This window comes from Papaver somniferum, unplaced genomic scaffold (genome assembly GCF_003573695.1).
Source record: "Papaver somniferum cultivar HN1 unplaced genomic scaffold, ASM357369v1 unplaced-scaffold_99, whole genome shotgun sequence".
Lineage (NCBI taxonomy): Eukaryota > Viridiplantae > Streptophyta > Magnoliopsida > Ranunculales > Papaveraceae > Papaver > Papaver somniferum.
In genome coordinates, this window is record NW_020653081.1 from 3,596,974 (window position 1) to 3,619,052 (window position 22,079).

A 22,079-nucleotide genomic window follows, 5' to 3' on the forward strand; every position below is an offset into this window, starting at 1 on the left:
CAGGATGTACTTCTTGTGCCTTAGATTAAAATGAATCTTATATCTATTGGTCAACTGTGTAATCAAGGTTTTAACATCCATTTCACTTCTTTTGGTTGTTTTATACCGGATCCCAAGACAAATAAGCTTGTTGGGATATGCCGTAGAGTTGGTCGTCTTTATCTTTTGGAGTCTCTAGTTATTCCTCAGCAATCCAAGAACAAACTTGTTGCTGCTTCCGCTACCTTACCTTCCACAGTATCATCCTTTATATCTTGGCACTCTAAGTTAGGACCTGTTTCTTTCTCCCGTCTTTCTTATATGATTAATAAAGGGTTATTAGGAAATATACCTATCGACAAAGAACCTCATTGCATTGCCTGTAAGATGGGAAAACAGCCTGCACTTCCTTTTAATAAAAGTATTACTTCCTCTAATGCACCTTTTGATCTTATACATTCTGATGTTTGGGGTAAAGCTCCTTTTTCTACTAAAGGGGGGGCTTTATACTATGTGATTTTTATTGATGATCATACACGTTATACATGGATCTATCTTTTCAGCACTAGATCAGATTTCCTAAGAATCTACACAGATTTCTTTAGAATGATTAAAACCCAATTTGGGAAAACTGTCAAAACTTTCCGTGCAGATCAAGGTGGTGAGTACATATCCAATCCTTTCAAAGATTTATTAAAATCAGAAGGAACCCTTCTTCAACTATCCTGTACAGAAACTCCAGAACAAAACCGTGTAGCTGAACGAAAACACCGACATATTATTGAAACAGCTAAAACTCAACTTCTTTCTTCTGCAGTTCCCTCAAATTTTTGGGGTGAATCTGTTCTCACTGTCGTTTACACCATAAATCGCATTCCAACTACGGTTATAGGAGGTATATCCCCATATGAGTGTTTGTTCAATAAGAAACCAACCTACTCTGAACTTCATGTTTTCGGTGCAACCTGCTTTGTTCTTCTCTCAGAACGTGAACGAAACAAACTTGGTAAGAAGAATATTATATGTGTTTTCTTAGGTTATGGTATAGAACAGAAAGGTTACAGATGCTATGACCCGGAAACTAGAAGATTACGTATCTCTCGACATGTCACCTTTTGGGATAAAATTCCTTTTTAGTCTCTTCCTAGTAACAAATCATCCACCCTAGAAAGCTTCACATATCTTGATCCTTTTGAAGATATCTCAATCGAAAATTCCGTGTCTAATCCTAGTCCAAACACTCTGGTTCTTATTCCCACCGAAACAACTGAAGTTACTGAAGAAGAAGTTGATACTGATCACTCTATGGAACATCCTGACAATGCATCTTCAACTAGGGATCCTGTACGTGAAGTTGTCTCTCTGCCACCTCGTGTTCGACGACCACCAGCTAAGTTGTCTGACTATCACTGTTCATTAACAACTATTTTGTCTTTACACGAACCTAAAAGTTACAGGAAAGCTTCACTGATACCAGAATGGAAAGACTCAATGAGAGAAGAGCTGACTGCACATAAACTAGCTGGCACATGGGACATGGTGGATTTACCACCTGGAAAACAAGTTGTAGGAAGTCATTGGGTTTATAAAGTCAAGACTTAATCAGATGGCACTCTATAGCGTTGTAAATCACGTGTAGTTGCTCAAGGAAATACACAACAGTATGGGATTGATTACGAAGAGAATTTCACTCATGTTGCTCGTATGACAACAGTACGTACAGTTATTGCTATGGCTGTTGTACGTAATTGGGAACTTCACCAGATGGATGTTAAAAACGCATTTCTGCACGGAGAACTACAAGAGGAAGTGTATATGAGACCACCACCATGATTATTTCATATTCCGAATCAAGTATGTAAGCTTCGTAAAGCTCTTTATGGACTCAAACAGGCACCTCGTGCCTTGTTTGAGAAATTCTCTACTTCCATTCTTCAATTTGGCTTCAGTCAAAGTCCATATGACTCAGCAATGTTCACGATAAAATATGAAAAAGGTATAGTACTTCTCCTTCTATACGTTGATGATATGGTTATTACAGGCAGTGACTTAAAAGGTATAAAATCCTTGAAATCTCATCTAAATCTGTGTTTTCAAATGAAAGATCTTGGTCCTTTAAGATATTTTCTTGGTATAGAAGTTGATAGATCATCTGAAGGTTACTTTATATCTCAAGTTAAGTATGCTTCCGAGATTCTTAATCGAGCTCGGCTAACTGATATCAAGGTTTCAGAAACACCTTTGGAACTGAATGTTAAACTCAATCCTATTGATGGAAAATCTCTTCCGGATGCAACTCTGTATAGGAAACTAGTGGGTAGTCTCAATTATCTGACCATCACAAAGTCGGATATTAGCTATGCAGTCCACATTGTAAGTCAATTCATGGCAGCACCTCGTACTCCATATTTTGCAGCAGTTCTCAGAATCTTAAGATACATCAAAGGTACATTATATCAAGGCTTGCAATTTTTGTCTAAGTCAGAACTTAGTCTTCATGCTTATACAGACTCAGATTAGGCAAGAGATGTAACAGACAGAAGATCCACATCTGGTTAATGTATGTTTTTAGGCAACTCTTTAATCTCTTGGCGCAGTAAGAAACAGTCAGTTGTCTCTCGATCTAGTGTTGAGGCTGAATATAGATCTATGGCACACACTACTTCTGAAATAGTTTGGCTGCGGAGGTTACTTAGTGATATGGGCATTCATCTGACAGCACCAACTCCTTTATATTGTGATAATAAAGCTGCTATTCATATTGCTCACAATGATGTGTTCCATGAACGCACAAAGCACATTGAGATTGATTATCATTTCGTACTACACCACTTCAAGAATAAAACCGTTACCCTACCATATGTAAGCTCAGAATTCCAACTTGCAGATCTTTTCACCAAGTCATTGCCCTCTCCTAGACTCAAGTGGCCAACAACCTCAATATGTGTTTTGCACCATCTTGAGGTTGAGGTGGGGTGCTAAAAGATATTGCGCATCTTGCATATCTTCTCTATTATCTTATTTCCGTTAAGTATATATTTTGTATTCATTAGGTTGTATTTTGTAGTGATCTTATTTCCGTTTATATCTAGATATGTAGTGTATAAGTTGTGTTGTAATACTTTTGTAAATCATTCAAGTAATCAAGGAAGAAACCTTTTTCCTCTCAATACTGTTGTCATGACAAACTCTGTCACAATGGTGTTCCAAAATTCGATTACTTAATCTTGGTTGGAGAACTAAGGATCTTACTAACACTCACGGTATGAATCTTTGGAGGAATACAAAGTTGCAAACGATTTCTTCAAGAATACCCAATTTAAAATTGGTAAAGGGGATAAAATTCGACTTTGGAAGGGAAAGTGGTGTGTGCAGGTTCCTCTTTCTACTTCTTTTTCGAGATTATTTGCTTTGTCGGGTTCCAACACACCTCCCTGAATCAATTACATGTTCTTGACGGGTATGGTTATCATTGGAACTTAGACGCCTCGATAAGAAGGTTGTATGCCTTCGAGATTAACAAGTTCATTTCTTTAATGCCTATTTTAGATTTTATTATCTTTTATCGTGACGCAGAAGATGAGCTGGTTTGGGTGGGAGATGATTCAGGTGTGTTTTCAGTGAATTCAGCTTATTGTATTGATATTAGTGCAACAAACTTAACGACTTCCCTCGTAAGAAGATTTGGTCTAGAGTTTGGCCTCATAAAATTGGGTTCTTCCTATTACAGTTAGTGTTGGAAGCTTTCCACCATCGACAACCTTCAAATAAGGAGTTGTGCTCTAGTGAATAATGCAAGTAACCGCTCCAGCATTCTCTGCAGTTTGTGTAACCAGGTTAGTGAAACAGGAAACCATCTTTTCTAGAACTGCAGCTACACTGAGCAAATTTATGAGTTTTTTTTCTTCAAGCTAACCATCAATGCCCTCACTTCTCTCCCCTCTTAAACTTGTTCAAGAACTAGAGCTCTTTTAATCTTACTAATATTGGTGGAAAGAGATTCGGAAGAGAATCCATGCAAGTATTTGTTGGGATGTGTGGTTGGAGCGAAACGCCAGAGTTTTCAGTGTAAGGAAGCGCAGAATTGATTCCATCATCGCTGACTCGAAAATTAAGGCGTTCCACCGGGCTTCTAATTCTATTAATGTGTATGGGGTTTATCTTGGTGATGTAATTACTAATTGGAAAGGGTTATTTTTTGATCTTCCATAGTTTGCTGTATTAGGTTGTGGGTTTATGTTTGTTTGTTTTTCCCTTTTTAGTGTTGGGTGGCAGTATCTACGCTACTTTGTAAATTACCTCTTCTCTTAATATATTTTCTTTACCGGCTAAAAAAAATTTGATTACATATGCGGTAATCTTATGAACATGAAAATCACAAAAAAAATTCTAAACCATAACATATATGAGTCAATTATGGAACATGAAAGAACACCATGTTCAATCAGATGATGAACATGATAAAATAAAAAATCAATAAAAAAGTGAAGTAAAAACTCAACAAAATTAAGTTCAGAAACATCAAACATAAACACATCACCACTTACCACCATAGATTACCACCAGAATCATCAGAATATATACAAAACTTAAAACCCTAAGTAAACTAACCACTTTCTCATTTCAAAATTAAATCAAGATTCTATACTCGATTAAATCCCCTTTATAAAACAGATGAATCTTTAACACCACACTTCAATTTCATTGAAGTTGATATTATGAGACAGGTCCCCAACTCAATTATTGGATCAGGGACATACACCCAATTTTTCCATAAAATTGTTAATTTTTTATTTTTTTTTGATTTTTCAACTAGTTCTAAAGAAAAGAAGTTAGGTGGCCTAGTCCAAAGCTACTCTTCCTAAAAATAGGGGTGGCATTGGTATTAAGAAACCGAGATTAGTTATAAAGCTTTTCTCTCTAAATGAATGTGGCGTTATTGCAGTGAAAGAAAGTTTTGTGGAGGAAGATAATTCAGCAAAAGTTAGGTAGGAAAACTGATTCTTTCTTTACCGATAATTTTTATAAATTTGTGGGTTCCAACTTATGGGAAAGTATATTAAAAGTTAAAAAGAATATGCGAAGAATGGTGCTATAATTAGCTTCTGGAAAGATGTTTAGGTGAGTTAGTTTATTTTTCAACACTATTTTCTTTAAATTTAAGGGCTTACAAGAAAAAAAATGTTTCAGTAAAGGATACCTGGTTAAAAAAAATGTTTCAGTAAAGGATACCTGGTTACTTTAACAGGTGTTTGAGATTTTAGTTTCAGTAGAAATTTAATTGAGTAGAAGTTGAGTGAGGTAGTTCACTTGCTTTATGGTTGACCCTTCCTATAAAGCAGACAAATCTCACCTTGGGCCACACTTTGCAAGGGGCCACAAAATCCTAGTCAAGAAGGGGCTCTTGGAGGGAAAAACATCAGAAATATATTGTTGACTAGGAAACCTAAATCCATAATTTGTTTATCAGATTTAAGGTGATAATGATTTTTATGTCTCACAAGAGCTTTTCATTATTAAATGTTTTATTTTTAGATTCATTTTATTTAGAAGAAAATTTTAATAAAATAATTACCAACTTATTCAGAGACTTTTCCGCAACAAAGAGATTTTCTGAAAGGAAAAAGTATTTTTTAAGCGATTGGCCTCGCATCTGAAGTTATTAATCTCTTGGATAACAAATCATATGGTGGTAGCATGCTTTGAAATTTGATATCAAAAAAGTGTTTCATATGCTGGATTGGAATTTCGTGATTGCTACAGGCTTTAATTTGGTTTTTATCCTCAGTTCGTAAGTTGGATTCATACTATCTAATAATCAGCAAAGCGTTCTATCCAAGTGGATAGTAAAATCACTGGTTATTTTAGCTTCATTATAGAAGTTAGATAGGGTGATTCATTATCTCTCATTTAATTTTGAATTGCAAAGGATGTGCTTAGTAGAAGTATCTCTCGCTTATCGTAAGAAGGAAAAATTCATCATATCTCATCTCCTAGAGGTATTATGGGATGTTACCTTTTTTATTTTCCCGCTTACATATTTTGATAGTTAAGTAATGCATTTATTTATTTTCTTTTAGAAGTCATGCCTCGCCCCATCCTTCATTTATTTATTTAAGTTCCACATGTTTTATTTTTCTTTAAAAAAATATTATTTGTTATTATTGAAACATAATTTTTTTATCTGCATTACAATTAGAATTTCCAAATATCATCACTCTACTAGCATTAATGAAATTACGAGGATTCTTTTTGCTTTTGTAGGATTTGTCTTCCCATAATTTATTTGCATAAATTTTTTTGGATCAGTTTTTCTTATACTCATCCTTGCTACAAAAAATAATCGGCAACCTTGACTGCCAAAACTTGTTTTTGGAAATTAGGGCATTCAATTTTAATTCGCTTTGAGCCATCAAAAATACAAGATTAGGTCTATTTCAACTTAGAGGGGATCCCGGTGATAAGTTTATACAAAGTGAAGATCAAAGCATTTAGAATACAAGTGAAAATTTCTTAGTTGATCTTTAAAAACTGAAGGTTTCCTTGTGTTTCCTCACATAAGGCTACAACTTTGGAACTCAAATGTGCCTTCAAATTTTCTTTTTTGTTTGGACTCTCTGTTATCAGTGTGCTTATACTTTCGACTTGTAGTAGAAAATTGTAAACCACAAACTAATCCATAAAACTAAAACCTGATGTCATTTGAAAATATTTTCGAGCACTCTCAAAATTAGGGTATTCTTTCTTTTCTTTTCTTTTCTTCTTCTTTTTTTTTTCTTTTTGATACATAGATCAGTGATTCCTAAAACTATAGCTAGGTACTCTAGTCTAGGATTTCATACATAGAATAGTGATTCCTTGGACTACACCTTTAGCCCTGGATTGATGCTATTACAGGGGTTGGATTTAGGGGAGGAAGCTTGAGAAACACCAGACAACTTGATAAATGTTTAGACCATGTTAATAGAACGTGTATTTTTGTCATAAGGATGAAGATACAACATGCATATGTATATAAAAGTGTTCGAACAATTATAGAACAACATACGTTCACCATTCGGTTTGCCTCGCAGGCAAGATTAAACTCCATGTTAGTGTAACGTCAGTACATCCAATATTTTAAGAAATTTCACGGCATTTCCGTGGGCAAATATTTGTCGGATTACCAAAGGCAGCATGTAGCTTCACAACTCGCAACCTGTTACGTTTCTAATTATACCAGCAGATTAATCAGAGATTCAGAGTGATGGATGTGCAGTGCCATGCGGAAAGTGGTAATGTGCCGTCAAATTCAAATACATGACTGACGAGGACATACCATCTGACATTATCTTTTGTAAGATCCGCTTGCAAAATGTGTGGTGGAAATCAACCTCATTAGTTGAATCCTGTCAAACTAGAAAGAAATCCAAACACTAATTCAATGTCAAATTGAACCATACATTGATCCTATCATAACTTAGCGACGGAATGATAACCTTGGCAAATTGCAAACTGAGGTGCGGTGCGTTTTCGCAAGACCAACTAAATTACCTATGACAGAAGTCGCTACAGCTATATTGTGGATCCACCGTAGTGTAACAACTATCCATGGGGAACCTCCATAGTAAATGACATTGAATAATTCCGTTACAAATTAAATGACATTGAATGAAGTCCGTATAAAAAAAAAATTACATCTCACTGTAAATGCTGCCTGTCATGTAAGTTGGAAGTGACAGTCAAACGCCGTTGACTGTAAGTCTATAACATTAACCCCTCTTGTTCCTACTATGTACTAAACAATGACAGGATTGATGCTAGAAACAGTATCTTCCCCTATTGTCATCAACTAACTAGACTGGTCTACTGTTTGTCACTATGTTATACCAAATAAATACCACCAATTACAAAGAAACAGTAAACAATTGAATGATCCACAAACTAAACTAGAAAGCAGTCGACAGTTGCTTGAGAGAATCCAATTCTGTTTTTCAGCAAGGATGGACGGGAGTAAGTACACGTAAGAAAGTGCACAAAATGAGATACAAACTTTGTTTTAATTCCTTAATTAATTAACTAATTTGACTCACATTCTTGAACATGAACATGCATTTGTGTGCCTATATAAATAGATTGATGAATACAAGGGAAGATGCAGCTTGCAGTAAGTCATAACTCACTTCCTACTGCTGCCATTCTTGTGTATATTTCTTCTCCTTCTTCTTCTAGTTGTGTGTTTCTTTTCTTGAGTGTTATTTCTCGATTTGCTTCAACATCATCATCCATCAAAAGAGGTGAGGTGTGTTGTTTTGAGGTGAAACGAGACAAGAGAAAATTGTTATTCTAACTACTGCATAATAATGACGGTAAGCTATGTCATTATTGTACTATTAGAATACTCGTAGTTTTTAGGTGCATTATTTATTTTTGTATTGCATGTATATACTTACAAGAAAACAGGGAAATTTTTGTCCTTGTGGTTTATTGTTGTTGACTTATTAGTTAGGAAGAACATAATTAAGCTTTGTTTACTAGTAGAAATTTTGTATTAGTGACTAACCCCCTCCCAATGCCTTGCGTACACATCTATTATCAAGAACCAAGACAAAAGAGATGTTATACTGGTCGGTAAGATAAAACAGGGATGAATTTCAAATTCAGATTGTTTGTGTCTCTACTATGAGCCCTCTCCAAAGTGATCATATAAGTGTATCTTTCATCTTTTCGGAAACTCCCTCGAGTTAAAGTGAAGAAAAATTCTAGTCTAGGAAGGTTATAAATATCGATGTCTAGCTCATACCTAAAGACACACACTAAAAGAAAAAATATGTGAGATAATTATTAGATTATCGTAAAAGCAAGCTTAATTAGCAAAACAGTTTAAAGTTACTCGAGAAGATCATACTCATCACAAAACGTTTTCGTTTGTGAAAGAGACCGGAGAGCTTTAGAATTATTTCTTGACCCATGTTTTCTATTAGAACAACACACCTTCAATATTTGATAGTTTGTTTAAAAAAGAAAAGGATGGGGCATAGGCAACAGAGGTCGTTGACAATCTTTACTCGTATACTACTGAGTTGGCTATAGTCTTTGAACCACGTGGGTAGTTTCTTCAATCTTCTTTCATTTCTTCGTGGTTTCTAGGGAAAAAAATCTTATATAAACCCCTTAACTCTCAGCTCTCAACACAAACTTAGTAGCAATCATACCACTAGAACTCCTTATCTCATCCTTTCCCAACTTCATTTTCTCAGAAGTCTTCTCTAGTTCATCACTGTTTAAAAAAGAAGAAGAAGAAAAACTTCTCTCTCTCTCTCAACCAATCAACCAGATTGTTTTAGATTTTGGTTTCTGTGTGTCTTGAGGAGTGTGTCTTCTGTAAGAACCCTTCATATTACTACAGAGACAACTAGCTAGATTTCTAGTTTAGAATATATCTAGTAGCAGAAGCTACAAACTCTGTGACTGTGCATTTTTTGAGTATCATAGACAGAGAAGATTAACAGTTTTACTTCCCAAATACCATTAAAGCTTGCTTGATAGCTAGCTGCTTTCTCACTTTCTCTGCTACTTGCTTATTTTTGGTGTTTTAATTGGTTTGAAGATGGGTGATATCAACATGACTAATGCCACCGCTGCAACTAAGAACCAACAGTTCCAATATGATCATTCGCTTGATGTAATGCAACAACAGCAAGGTGGATCTAAATGTTTTGATGATGATGGCCGTCTTAAAAGAACAGGTAAATATATATACTAATCACTCTTTTGAATATACTAATTATCATCACTTTTTAAGGTTTTACTTTTTATAGTTGATTAGGTTTTATTAAGCAGCCCTTATCTCTACAGTACCCCATGGATTAACCAAGTTAAACAAGACCCCGGACAACGCTATTATCTCAAAATAAAATTATCAAAAGTTTTTTTTTTTTTTTTGATTGCAAAATATTTACTGATGTGATTAAATTTGCAGGAACCGTGTGGACAGCGAGTGCACATATTATTACGGCTGTCATAGGATCAGGAGTGCTTTCATTAGCTTGGGCCATAGCTCAGCTTGGTTGGATTGCTGGTCCAACTGTGATGTTCTTGTTTGCCTTTGTGATTTACTACACGTCCTGTTTACTAGCTGACTGCTACAGAACTGGCGACAATGTTACCGGCAAAAGAAACTACACTTACATGGATGCTGTTAGCACTAATCTTGGTGGTTCTAAGACCAAGCTTTGTGGGATAATTCAGTACATTAATCTTTTTGGTGTCGCAATCGGATATACAATTGCAGCATCCATCAGTATGGTGTACGTTCACCTAAACTTTTTTTGTTTTGGGTTAATTTGCTTTTCAACTATTAAATATAATTTGTTCTGATTTCTTTTTCGGTTTGCAATTTTTGAATATAACAGGGCTATAAAGAGGTCGAACTGTTTCCATGCTAGCGGCCATGATAACCCGTGCCTTACGTCGAGTACCCCATACATGATCATTTTTGGTGTATCAGAAATCATATTCTCACAAATTCCAGACTTTGATCAAATTTCATGGCTATCGATGGTTGCCGCAGTCATGTCATTTACTTATTCCGGGATCGGAATGGGCCTCGGAATCGCTAAAGTGGCAGGTTAGCTTTTTTGTGATTCATTTTCTTGAGTACTTGATTTCATTTCAATGTTAAGATTGCTGAAATCTTTATAATCCATTCTTCAGAAAATGGGAAATTCAGAGGAAGTCTTACCGGAATTAGCATCGGTACCGTAACTCAAACCCAAAAGATATGGAGGAGCTTGCAAGCACTTGGAAACATTGCTTTTGCCTACTCGTATTCCATAATCCTAATCGAAATTCAGGTACAGATTATTTTTTACTATGACGACAACCTTTTTTAACTGCACCCTTTTTACTTACTGCTTTGTTTTAAATGTTGTTGATCTAATTGTGTTTATTTGGGGTAAACAGGACACATTAAGATCGCCACCATCAGAAGCTAAAACTATGAAGAAAGCAAGTTTAGTCAGTGTCTCAACTACAACCATCTTTTACATGCTTTGTGGATGTATGGGTTATGCGGCTTTCGGAGACATGGCACCAGGCAACCTTCTAACCGGTTTCGGGTTCTACAACCCATACTGGTTACTTGACATTGCCAACATTGCAATCGTAATTCACCTTGTTGGAGCTTACCAAGTCTATTGCCAACCCTTATTTGCCTTCATTGAGAAGTGGGCAGCAACAAAATGGCCAAAGAGTGATTTCATCAACAAAAACTATCAAGTACCTTTCCCCGGATGCCGCCCATACAATCTCAACTTATTCAGACTTGTCTGGAGAACAGTGTTTGTAATTCTAACGACAGTTATATCGATGCTTCTTCCGTTCTTCAATGACGTTGTTGGGATTCTTGGCGCTTTCGGGTTTTGGCCGTTGACTGTATATTTCCCGGTTGAGATGTACATATCACATAGAAAGATTCCCAAGTGGAGCAGCAAATGGGTGTGCCTTCAAATACTTAGTGCCGCTTGTTTAGTAATCTCAATTGCAGCTGCAGCAGGCTCAGTAGCCGGTGTTATCACCGATCTTAAGGTGTATCGTCCCTTCGTCTAACTATCGACATCATTGGCTCGAGAAAAGGAAGTATCCGTCTGTCGGTCGACCGAGAGAAATTGCCACTGACACCAAATTGTAGTTCCCATGTTCAACATTAAAAGTTGTTATCGTTGGTAATTCCCATCAAATGTTGCATTTTACTCTTTTTGTCTATAAGTCGAAAAAGAGGCAATAGTCCGTATATGTATGTATTAATCTTATGTAGAAATCAAATATATGGTTCTCTTCACTTGTATTCCTTTTGAAAGTAAATATTTCGCAAAGTTGGTACAATGTCGCGCACGCGGCCTAAGTCCGAGCATCAAAGTACTATGGACCTAGGCCTCTGTATGACTTAAGCCATGACACTTGCGTCCTGTCCTGCAAGGATACAGATATCAGCTTTGGCATTTAGTTGTGTCATCTTTTATTTGCGATGAGATATTTAGTACAACTAACTTATAGCATGACACGATAAAAATCCAACAATTTTTTGTATTATCAACAACACATCAATCGGGAAAAGGGGGGGAGATGCTCATGACACAACAGTAAGGTTAAAATTGCTTAAAACCTAAACCAAGAATTCTTGATTTGATTAAAATCACCGAGGACCATTGTTGTTTTGATTCCCTTTCTTGGAGGGATCTTGGACCACTGACCAAAAATCTAATAATTAGTTTGGCCTTTAAATAGGGTAGTACTAGTCCTAGTTACAAAAATCTATGGTCCTCCTACAAAGAAAAGTGAATGGAATCGAATCGAATCAAAGTTAAAAAAAATGGATTCATACCGAACAAGATGAAAATTTTGGTTGGATGTTAGATTTACGGTACGGATGCATAAAAGAATCAAGCGTAAAAAAGAGTTCATAATTTCCGAGAATATGTCGTCTTTGTGCTACTTTATACTGTACTAGCTTTTGGTGGTCTTTCTTGAATATGGTCCAATGCTGTCTATATCCGAAGATAGTGGAGTGGACCGTTTGGTGATGTGCTAGCAGGGGGCTGTGACCATGGTCCATGACCGTGACAATGATGACTATCCCTAAGTGCCGACTCCACTTTTATGTGGTTCGCTGATCATGGGACGCGCGTTATCATGGGTGAGTGAGAGTCCAGGCTGTGATGTTTAAGTTTTGTTTTGCTTGGAAGGACGTTCCATCTCCATCTCTGGAATGCTGCGAAATTGATTTTTTTTGTTCATGGTTCATCAATTTTGACTTATTTCTTCAGTCATAAATTTAGTGGGTTGGTGGTTCACATATACTCGAAACATTCCTATTTATTTGTCAATTTTGATAACAACTTTTTCCTCTCGCTTTCTCTTGTTGCCATAAAGAAAATCAGTTTGGTGGCGCTGTGTTAATACCGGCTGTTGTTAACATTAAAAAGTTCTCTGAGATGTGTTGCTGAGCTTTGGAAACTATAAGAGGTTGTGTTTAAGTTATGGTGCTGTAGAAGTATGGTCAATTTTAGAGGCTTGAGTACAATTTTGGCTAGTGGTTGTTAAATAGAAGTAACACCCTTGATCGATGTACTCCACCTGACGTGAGTTTCCTAGCATAAAATTACAAACTGGACATCAAATGCTCTTTCTGAACATGAGACAGAGCAAGCTGAGGCCTTTTTACCCTAAAATACACATTATTCTAAAAACATCCAATTTCTTCTTACACAGCCGACTCTCTCATACAGTCACACTTGGGACAAATATTTAGCCTCCAATCACTACAGCTTGTGATTGGAGATGCAGATCTCTCAAAAGAAACTTGGTTAGTCTGTCAGAATTAAAACACTTGATATTTCTATGCATCTATCCAGTTTTCTCTTTCTTATGTTTTTAGGCTACTACGGGTCATATGATCCCAACCACCACTGCTTGTGATAAGCAGAGGCAAGGGAAGACAACCAACTGATGAACTCGGTATCAGTTCCTTCAAACCTCCCAGCATGGGAGACTAAAAGGTTCAAGGTTTTTTTAACAATATATGAACATTCAGGCGTCAAGCCTAACAACCATTTACTAAACTGAGGCAGAATAGCTCAAACCCATGAAGGGTCCCATGCTTATTATATGGTATAAGGCAGTCATTAGACCCTGCCATCTTTTTCTCAGTGGAATTACCATCTTTCACTAATCTGAAACAAACGTAACAAAGCTGGGAAAACAGCATACAAACGAATAATGTTCATACTTACCTGAAACTTACCCGATGAAGAAATAAACTAATGCATTATCCAAATTAATACTATCCAATTAAGAACAAAAGGAGCCCTCCCCAGTTCGTTTTTGGTATTCATATACAAAAAGAATATCTTTGCACTAGTTCAACCAATAAACCTCTCGCGACGAAATTATAATAACCAAGGGGAGAAAAAGAATAGACACGTACAAAACTACTCAAACTCGAGTAGGATGGCTAACAGAAATTTTGCTATAGATGATGAGTGAGACAACTGGGGAGTGGGTAAATGCTATTTTACATCAACAGACCAATTCAATTTACTTAATACAAAAAAACAGGAAGACGGAGGGAGACAAAGAGCTCTAATAAAACCCAAAATATCCCCCAGGACCACACCAATTTACAAGAACATCAAAAACAAAACAAAAATATTGAGATAAAGAAAATTCTTTACCTTTCCGGCAAGCATCATGGCTTTAATAGGAAACAATAGCCTCTAGAGAATGGGATACGCAACCACACTCCAGCTGCAACTTAACGTGGTCTGGCACAGGATAACACCAGCCACATACCTCCCATTACTGTTTAGGCCCATATTCATGATCTGAGTAGAGCTTGGAAGTATAAGAATTTTAAGATATCTAAAAGAGCTCCTCCGAATTGAACTTGTTCCAGGCTTCCTGTTTTCCGAGAAAAGAACATATAGAAAAGAAAAAAATATAAACATGTATTAAATAAAAGTAAAAAACTCGCAGATATTCACAAATTAGTAACAGTATCTGCAAGTGAATCAACTAAAATGGTGAATTGCATTACGAAGTGAACAACAACTAGGAGAAAACAAAAGAATATGATTGTTGGCAACATTACATGATATGTTTAATACAACTTGAAACAAATGTGTTGCATTGGCGTTTAGCAATATAGAATTGCTTCCCGCTGAAAAAATACCGAACAAACAGAAGATTATAACATTATGCCATTCTCAATGTTCTTTAACACATGCAGCGCAATGGCTCGATAATCTGCAAAGCAGTAGCTGACTCCACTTTATAAATATTTTAAGCGAACCAATTAGTAATCTACAGGTATAAGGGAACATCTGGAACATCTAACTGACATGTGCATTCCACCCATATTAGTAAAACTCCAGGTGAACAGGGAAAAGGGACGTTTTAGACACTGATAAACAGAGCAAGGAATATCCCAACTCCTTTAGAACAAGAAAACAAATGAGAGAATCTTCTTTGGAGATAGGATTGGCAGAAATGAAAATAGTTGAAGGTGTGGCTCTAAAACTTGTAAATTTCATTTCATTAGGAGGTACAAGACGAAAAATATTAAAGTTATGGAACAATCTAAATCCAAGGGACGAGGAGTGTCCAAGGACACAAGCAGATACCATAAATTCGAGGCTACAATCACAAATAAGGTCAAAACTGTCAAATGGAAAACGATCTTGAAATTGCTCCTAATTCTAGAGCTACTATTTTGTTAAAGTAATTCCTTCATGAAAAGCGTCAATTTGCAGTTTCTTAGGCCAAAAATAACCAACATTTTGTGGTAGTCACAAGTAGTGTGAATAAATTCCCTTGCAGCGAAAGAAATTACCCAAGTCCTGAATAGCTACATGCTGAAATTTACAGGCTGATTGCTGGTATGAATTTTAGGCCACCACAGAAAATCAACCCATTTTAATCTACCAATCAAAACTTGATTGGTAAAACTAGAGATATGTCCAATGCTGTGCAGGGATGCTGGAAGTCTTAAAAGGGGTTGATTTTCCATACGAGGATGATGAGAAACAGTACACAGTACAAACAGAATATAGAGGCTGAATCGACATCAACAGTCATGCAAGCTATATGAAACAAACAGAACATATAACCAAACAAATATTTAGGACTTGAAGTACCTTAAGGAGGTCGAACACCTTCTCTGCTATATACTTTTGTTGAAGATTGGCACCTTTTTGTTGCACCTTATCAGGATGAACGCACAAGGTTGCCTTTCTATAAACTTTCTTGACTGAAGCACCAGTAATTAAATCAGTTAAGGAAACGGGCTGCCAGCCGCATTCAGGCCAAAGTACCTGCACAAATGTTTGACGACAAAGTTGATCAGTCCAGGCTCCAATTATATTACCTTTCAGGAGCAACGATTGAAGTGAGTGACCACAAATTGTATAATTATTTGAATATGATAACTTGATTTGCATGTGGTGATACAATGATGTGATTTTTTAAAGAGGAAATGTGTATGCTGCAGAGTTCATCATCATCAAATATGGTTTCTTGGATCACCTCCATATCGGAACCCAGAAACAAGGTGCAAGAGCGTAAAGAATAACTGGGATGCAAATATTGTAAAGAACAATGAGAGTTGCCAGTAAAGCTGTGAAGCTTGAGCAGTGGGGTTTAAACATACTAAGTTTCATATACATCCGGTGAATTTTATTACAAGCCTACGTAGTTTCACTCTGGCTATCCTAGCTGTGGACCATCATAACCAATGAAACTAATAAGCCACTTGCTACGTGATAAAAACTTCCAACAAGAGTTTGAAGCAACCCCCGTGGACTTCTCTAAGTACAAAACATTAGGCGGAAAATTAATGAAAGCACAAAGAATCCAGATGAGATCATTTTACGAGAATGCAAAAAATGAGAGTAATGCCAGAAACAAAAACAAACAAATATATAACGCACATATTGTAATGTAGATAGCAGCGCACGCAAGTTTGTTTCTTTCCCTGCAGCCCAGCGCCTTATCTCCGCATCCAGTGTCTCCGCAATTCTCTGGAATAAGCACAAGAACAAAATTAATCTTAGTTCATGTTTATGCGAATACGACAGTGTATGAGGCCAGGTGAATAGCAATGAACAAAACTCTGCCAACACCTAGATGTGATGACTCACAGACTTAAAGCAAGTTAAGAAGGACCAAGATAACAGAGTGATCCTATGATTGGTAATGCTCATACATACACTAGCTTCAGTTTTAACTACTTACATGTCTCTCTGCCTGCTCCCTCTGAATTTGAAGGTCTCGCTCATTCTTTTCCGCAAGTGCATTCAGCTGTAAAGAATCATTAAAATGAAGATAAATAAATAGAAGTACAGAAGTTGAGTAGCAGTCAATAAACATGTACCACCAAAGTGCATAAGCTTACAGATAACTAAGCAACAACCTCAGATGTGAGTAACATATTACTACTAAACCATGAGGAAGCTTAGCTTCCATCTTGCATCGATTCTTCAAGTGGACCATTAACTGGTTTAAGTTAACTTTCGAAAAGGAAAAGAATGCATAGCGGAAAAGAAAGAAAAAGATACACCTACTCCTTCTAAACCTGACAAAATTAGCAGTTATGAAACACTACGAAACTTAATACACATACCACACGCTCCTGGGTCTTTTGATGGCGATCCATCCTAGCTTTACGTCTTTCATCACTTTCACCTTCTCTTTCTTGAAAGCCTCCCGATGACGGAGCAGCTTTCCAGAAAAGAAAAAAGATCAAAAATAGTTAGCACCATCATAGACACCAGTGAAAAGCTTCACATGGTTTGTAGCAAAAAGTCAATACTAGAAGCGCAAATACCTTCAAACATTGAATAAAGGTCCTGGGCCATATTAGATGCAGAAGTTGTCTTTCTTATGTTCCCTGAGGTTCCAGGATTTGACCGTTGAGGCGCTTCGGGCCCAGCTTTGCTTGGAAATTGTGCATCGAACGAAGAGTTCTAAAGCAAGCAGTTCCATACAAAGAATTAATACAAAATAACTCAGGAAGTCCAGATTACCATAACTTCACACACTTACCGACGTCGTAGTCCTAGCCTTTGGTGCGCTGCTAGGCCTACTACCCATGCCAAAAAACGACTCAAGGTCATTTTCATTCTTTTGCTGACTCTCTCTTGCAGCATCAGATGCCCTCTGTCTAGCCTCTGCATTAGCTCTGTCGACAGAAGATCTTTCTGCTCTATGACGTACGTCGGCTTCAGCCCTCGCCACCGCAGCAGCTTTTTCCTTGGCTTCTGACTGTGCCCTGGCAGCTGCCTGAGCTGCAGCCCTTTCACGTGCTTCATTTTGAGCTTTCTGAACTGCAGCCCGCTCAGCACGTTCACGTGCTTCAGCTTGAGCTCTCTGAACTGCAACCCGCTCAGCCTTCTGGCGAGCTTCAGCAGCTGCTCTGTCACGTGCTTCCCTTGTAGCTCTCTCAACGGCTTGCCTAGCACTGGCTTTTTCCCTGTTCCTCTCATCTTCCCTTGCTCGTTCTCTTTCTTTTTCAAGTTGTCTTTGTTCTCTTTCCCTCTGTTCACGTTCATTATCTAGTCTCTCTTGTTTCTCTCTGAGTTCACGTTCTTGGGCATCTTGCGTAGCTTTATCATCTCTTTCTTGCTGGCCAGGAAGTCTGACTCTACCAGCCTTTGCATTTTCTCTCTCCCTTACTTCTTTAGCGTGTTTGAATTTTGCCTCAGCTCTATCCATAGCATCCTTCATAGCTGCAGCAGATGCTGCAGCGGCTGAGTTCTTCTCTAATTCTTCATCACTGGAGAGCGCGTCTCCATGTTCATCAGGATTGTTTGAAGGTTTACCCATAGCGAAGTCTTCAAGTTCATCAATTGAAGACACTACTGGACTCTTTGCTGAACCAGGACCACCTTTAGGACTCTGCCAATTTTGACTGAAGTTTTGGGATGAGTACTCATTGACCTTCTTTGAGGTTGCAGACCTCGTTCCACTAGAGAATTGTGATGGTCTAGGTGGAGGTCGTGAAGGGGGTGGAGCACTTGTAGGTTGTGTGAAAAGTGGAACTTCTGAGACAGTGAGCCATATCTCATTAACTGCCGCTTCCAAATTTTCATCTGGTTTTAGTGACATGTCTACCTGCGTATTTGGCACACTGAAATTAGCATACACCATGGAAGATAAAGAATAATAGACTTGAAAGAAAAATATATTTGAATCTGCTGAAATAGTAGGGAATGTCACCGTTGGATGAGAATTCCGATAACTGTCACCAGGCACCCTCTTGTGGGAAGTATTTTCATTCAAATCTTTTCCAACAAAATCGGGTGAATTCGCTCTGTTAGTGCCTGTCTTTTGAGGGCTCCGATCCTTCATTCTATCACTCATGTCAGAAGAAAAGGAGGGCACTGACTTTCCCAGGCCAGCAAGGGGATCCACATCATGAAATATTCCTCCACTAACAGGTGTAGTGTTCACTTTTGTGCTGCCGAAGTTACTGGGCTTGCTATTTTGTTCCAACTGGTCGGAGAATAACCCTGTGGATGGATACACTGGGGTAGCAGTTGACTCAAAATCCCCAAAGGGGTCAGCATTAGCTGAAGACACAGTAGGTTGTCGTGCTTGATTGGTCTCTGAAGTCCCCCTGGTGAATTATAATGTTACAAGGCTTCAATAAATAAGAATGAGATACAGTATATTCAAATTGAATATCCAAATGACCAAACAACAAAATGAAGACAGCAAACCAGGGTACATTAAAGCATGAACTCAGTTTAATGTAAGTATAAAAGGGTAGCAGCTTATCTAAACTGGCTTTTCATTCACATGTTAAATTAGACATTTTTCAGCCCCTTGTACAGGTTGTTCCTTCTAAGCAAGAAAATAACCATCAGAAAGGACCAAGCTTGTTTAGGTATAAAACTGAAACATAGAACTGCATGCCTCATACAGATGACCGGCGAAAAGAAGTAGATCCAGTTTCACCAATAGAAAGTCCCACATTCTAGACATCATATAGATAGATGCAGGAATAAACAAACAAAGAATTTTTGCCAGTGTTTCCTGATGAAGAGCGCTTTTTCAATTTAAAGAAAAGTCATTTACTATCAGTTAATCCACTCTTCAGTGGAAGTGAATCATTGATGAGACTAAAATGAAGGAAGAAAACCTCTGAGCAGAAAACCAATTCACAGAACCTGAATAATGCATCATTAAGAAGTCGTGTCTCCTAACTTATTAAGAACCCTAATCTGATGGGAAGTTGGAAAGGTTTATTGCTTAGCTTAAACAGTATAGATCAAACTTTTGGGGAACCAATATATTCTTTCTGTTAATTTCCGCTTCAGATAGAAGTTTGCACGGGCCTTTAGAAAACCAACATTTGCTATTCATCACATGTTAAATCCTCACAAAAAATGGGGTAGAGTTAAAAGAAGTGACAAGCGTGGTATTTGAGAAAAAGATAACACACAGAAACCATGTTGCTACAAAGTTCATACTGCGTAACTGAGTCATTGTAATAACACATGTTCACCTTTGCACAAAACTAGTTTTTGTTTCCAATTGCTTCAGCGACAAAGGTAATCCCCATGAACAATATAACATCAAAGTAAATGATCTGGTTCATACGAATTTCAAATTTTGAAGCGTATACTCATAAAAAATGCAGGATAACCAAGAGTAAAAGAAAATTTTAAATGCAGCATGGATAAAAGTCCTAGCTTCTACTTCTGTTAAATGGACCTACTGCTTGAGGGTGATTGTTCAAATAAAGCCCACCATGCTACTGAGAAACCTGTGGCATTTAAACTCATTTTCTAATTACTCTAATTATCGTGCTGTGAAGCCAAGGGTAAACTCAAGCGTAATCACAATCAAACAACAGGAAAAATGACAATCAAGAAATAACAATCTAATCAACTGGTTCAATGATAGACTTTAACTCCCATCTCCTCGAAACAATCAAGAAATAACAATTCAACATCAACATTGTTATAAATTCAACACAACTGGATTAAATTAAAATTCATAACATGCATACCTGTCATTAGGTGGACTGGCGGCCCCAAAATTGCTAAGCAAATCATCAAATCCAGACTCAGTATCACTCTTACCACTATTATTCTTATTGTATTGCGGTTCAGTTTTACCCAAACCCCCAAGAAGATCATCAAAAAGAGGACCACCTCCTCCCTGATTATTAGGAGGAGAAGTAACTGAAGGGAACAAATCATCATACTTGGTAGATGCCGATGTAGTCTTTAATCCAGGTATTCCTTCAAAGATATCATCATCATAAACAGGTTTATCATAAACCGGCGAAGAAGAACCATAATTATTATTATTATTCCTGGCATTATTAGGGTTTATACTAGCTTGAGCAGTAGAAGAAGTAGATCCTGATGGAAACATAGAATCATAATCAAATGAAGTAGATGAACTTTCTGCTGCTGGTGTTGTATACTTAGGTGGACCACCAAATACATCGTCATAATCCTTATTCATCTTATGATTCCCACCACCACCACCACCCCCGAAAACATCATTGCCAAAAGAATTACCAGGATTTGAATTCCATGCTGATCTCGACGAAGAAGAAGCATTAAAACCTCCTGATCCGATCCCATTATTTAAAGTTGTTGTTCCTGTTGATGTACTTCTTGATGCAGCCATTGGAGCAGCTTTACCTTGTGGTCTAACACCAAAATTTAATAAACTGGGAAAGTCATCCATCTTCTTAATTAGATCTGGTTGCTTAATTAAGTGCTAAAAACAGATCAAGATTAGATCTGAAGGTTGGAGGGGGGCGATATTTTCAGAATTAGGGCAACGAAAAACAATATATAGCGTGTAGATTTGATTGATGATTATTTGGTTTGCGGATCTAATTCAATGGAAGAGTAAAAGAGAATTAAAAGAGAATTAAAAGAAAATAATAATTTAATGGATAAGGAATTTATTTTTCTGGAATTTTGATTAAATTGATTGAGAAATTCATTAATAGGGTTTGGTGAAAGAGAGATATCCAAACCTTTTTTGGTGGGATGTGAGTTTTGGTCGTCGTCGTCCTCCTCCTCCTCGTCTGGTCTGTGAATTTAATTAATCGAAGGTTAGAAGACGAGGCAACCGTAGCAGTGAAGGTGGACAATGTTTGTGTATGTGTGTGTATAAAGAAGGAAGATGAAGAAGAGAATAATTGTATTTTTATGAATTTAAAATTAATTGAATTTGTCCTCGACTATGCTTTTGAAAATATAAGAAAGAAAGCTCGAGGGAATTCAGTGAGGAGACTCGATATCGCGACCTCAAAAGAGCCCTTCAAAGAACACTATCCAGTTTGGCTGCTCTGAGCTCTGCTCACCCTATCCAATGTGGTCGATTTCGGGCTTTGGTCTCGTTTTGGAGGGATACCTCCCAATAATTTTATTTTCGGGAAGATTTTGATGAAATTTACGTGGTGTTAGTCCACAAGGGAATTGGGGGAGTTTGGTGTAGTTGCATTTTTTCCCGTTAGTCGTGGGGGAGTTTGAAGGAGTCTCTCAAAATCTCCATTATTTGTGGGAGAGTTCAGAAGAGTCTTCCAATCTCCT

At 37.3% G+C, this 22,079-nt stretch overlaps 2 protein-coding genes across 3 annotated transcripts; one reads left to right on the forward strand and one right to left on the reverse strand.

Annotated features, from left to right (window-relative positions):
• Positions 1–8,131: 8,131 nt before the first annotated feature.
• On the forward strand, positions 8,132–11,806 carry LOC113346271 (amino acid permease 3-like). Its single transcript, XM_026589822.1, has 6 exons — positions 8,132–8,327; positions 9,569–9,707; positions 9,941–10,268; positions 10,374–10,588; positions 10,675–10,814; positions 10,924–11,806. The coding sequence occupies exons 1-6, from the start codon at positions 8,322–8,324 to the stop codon at positions 11,566–11,568; spliced, it is 1,473 nt and encodes a 490-aa protein (XP_026445607.1). The 5' UTR covers positions 8,132–8,321; the 3' UTR covers positions 11,569–11,806.
• A 2,073-nt stretch (positions 11,807–13,879) lies between these two features.
• Positions 13,880–21,703, reverse strand: LOC113346493 (auxilin-related protein 2-like). Of its 2 annotated transcripts, XM_026590043.1 has the most exons (9): positions 20,531–21,695; positions 18,733–19,132; positions 17,560–18,627; positions 17,342–17,480; positions 17,138–17,235; positions 16,750–16,815; positions 16,446–16,535; positions 15,654–15,830; positions 13,880–14,418 (listed from the first exon to the last, which is right to left on the reverse strand). In XM_026590043.1, exons 1-9 carry the CDS (start codon positions 21,220–21,222, stop codon positions 14,380–14,382), a joined length of 2,769 nt encoding a protein of 922 aa, XP_026445828.1. In that variant the 5' UTR covers positions 21,223–21,695; the 3' UTR covers positions 13,880–14,379. The 2 variants fall into 2 exon arrangements, with proteins under 2 accessions (XP_026445828.1, XP_026445827.1); XM_026590042.1 differs by having other exon boundaries at positions 17,560–19,132; positions 20,531–21,703.
• Between the last annotated feature and the right edge of the window lie 376 nt (positions 21,704–22,079).

What these genes read in the sequence shown, in the direction of transcription:
- LOC113346493 (XM_026590042.1), bottom strand. Translation starts at nt 21,222, where the DNA reads ATGGATGACTTTCCCAGTTTATTAAATTTTGGTGTTAGACCACAAGGT. An exon ending in GCCAGTCCACCTAATGACAG is followed by an intron (nt 19,133 to 20,530) that starts GTATGCATGTTA and finishes ATAATTCACCAG; the next exon opens with GGGGACTTCAGAGACCAATC. An exon ending in AAAAGACCCAGGAGCGTGTG is followed by an intron (nt 16,816 to 17,137) that starts GTATGTGTATTA and finishes GATTCTTTACAG; the next exon opens with CTGAATGCACTTGCGGAAAA.
- LOC113346271 (XM_026589822.1), top strand. An exon ending in CGGAATCGCTAAAGTGGCAG is followed by an intron (nt 10,589 to 10,674) that starts GTTAGCTTTTTT and finishes TCCATTCTTCAG; the next exon opens with AAAATGGGAAATTCAGAGGA. An exon ending in TAATCCTAATCGAAATTCAG is followed by an intron (nt 10,815 to 10,923) that starts GTACAGATTATT and finishes TGGGGTAAACAG; the next exon opens with GACACATTAAGATCGCCACC.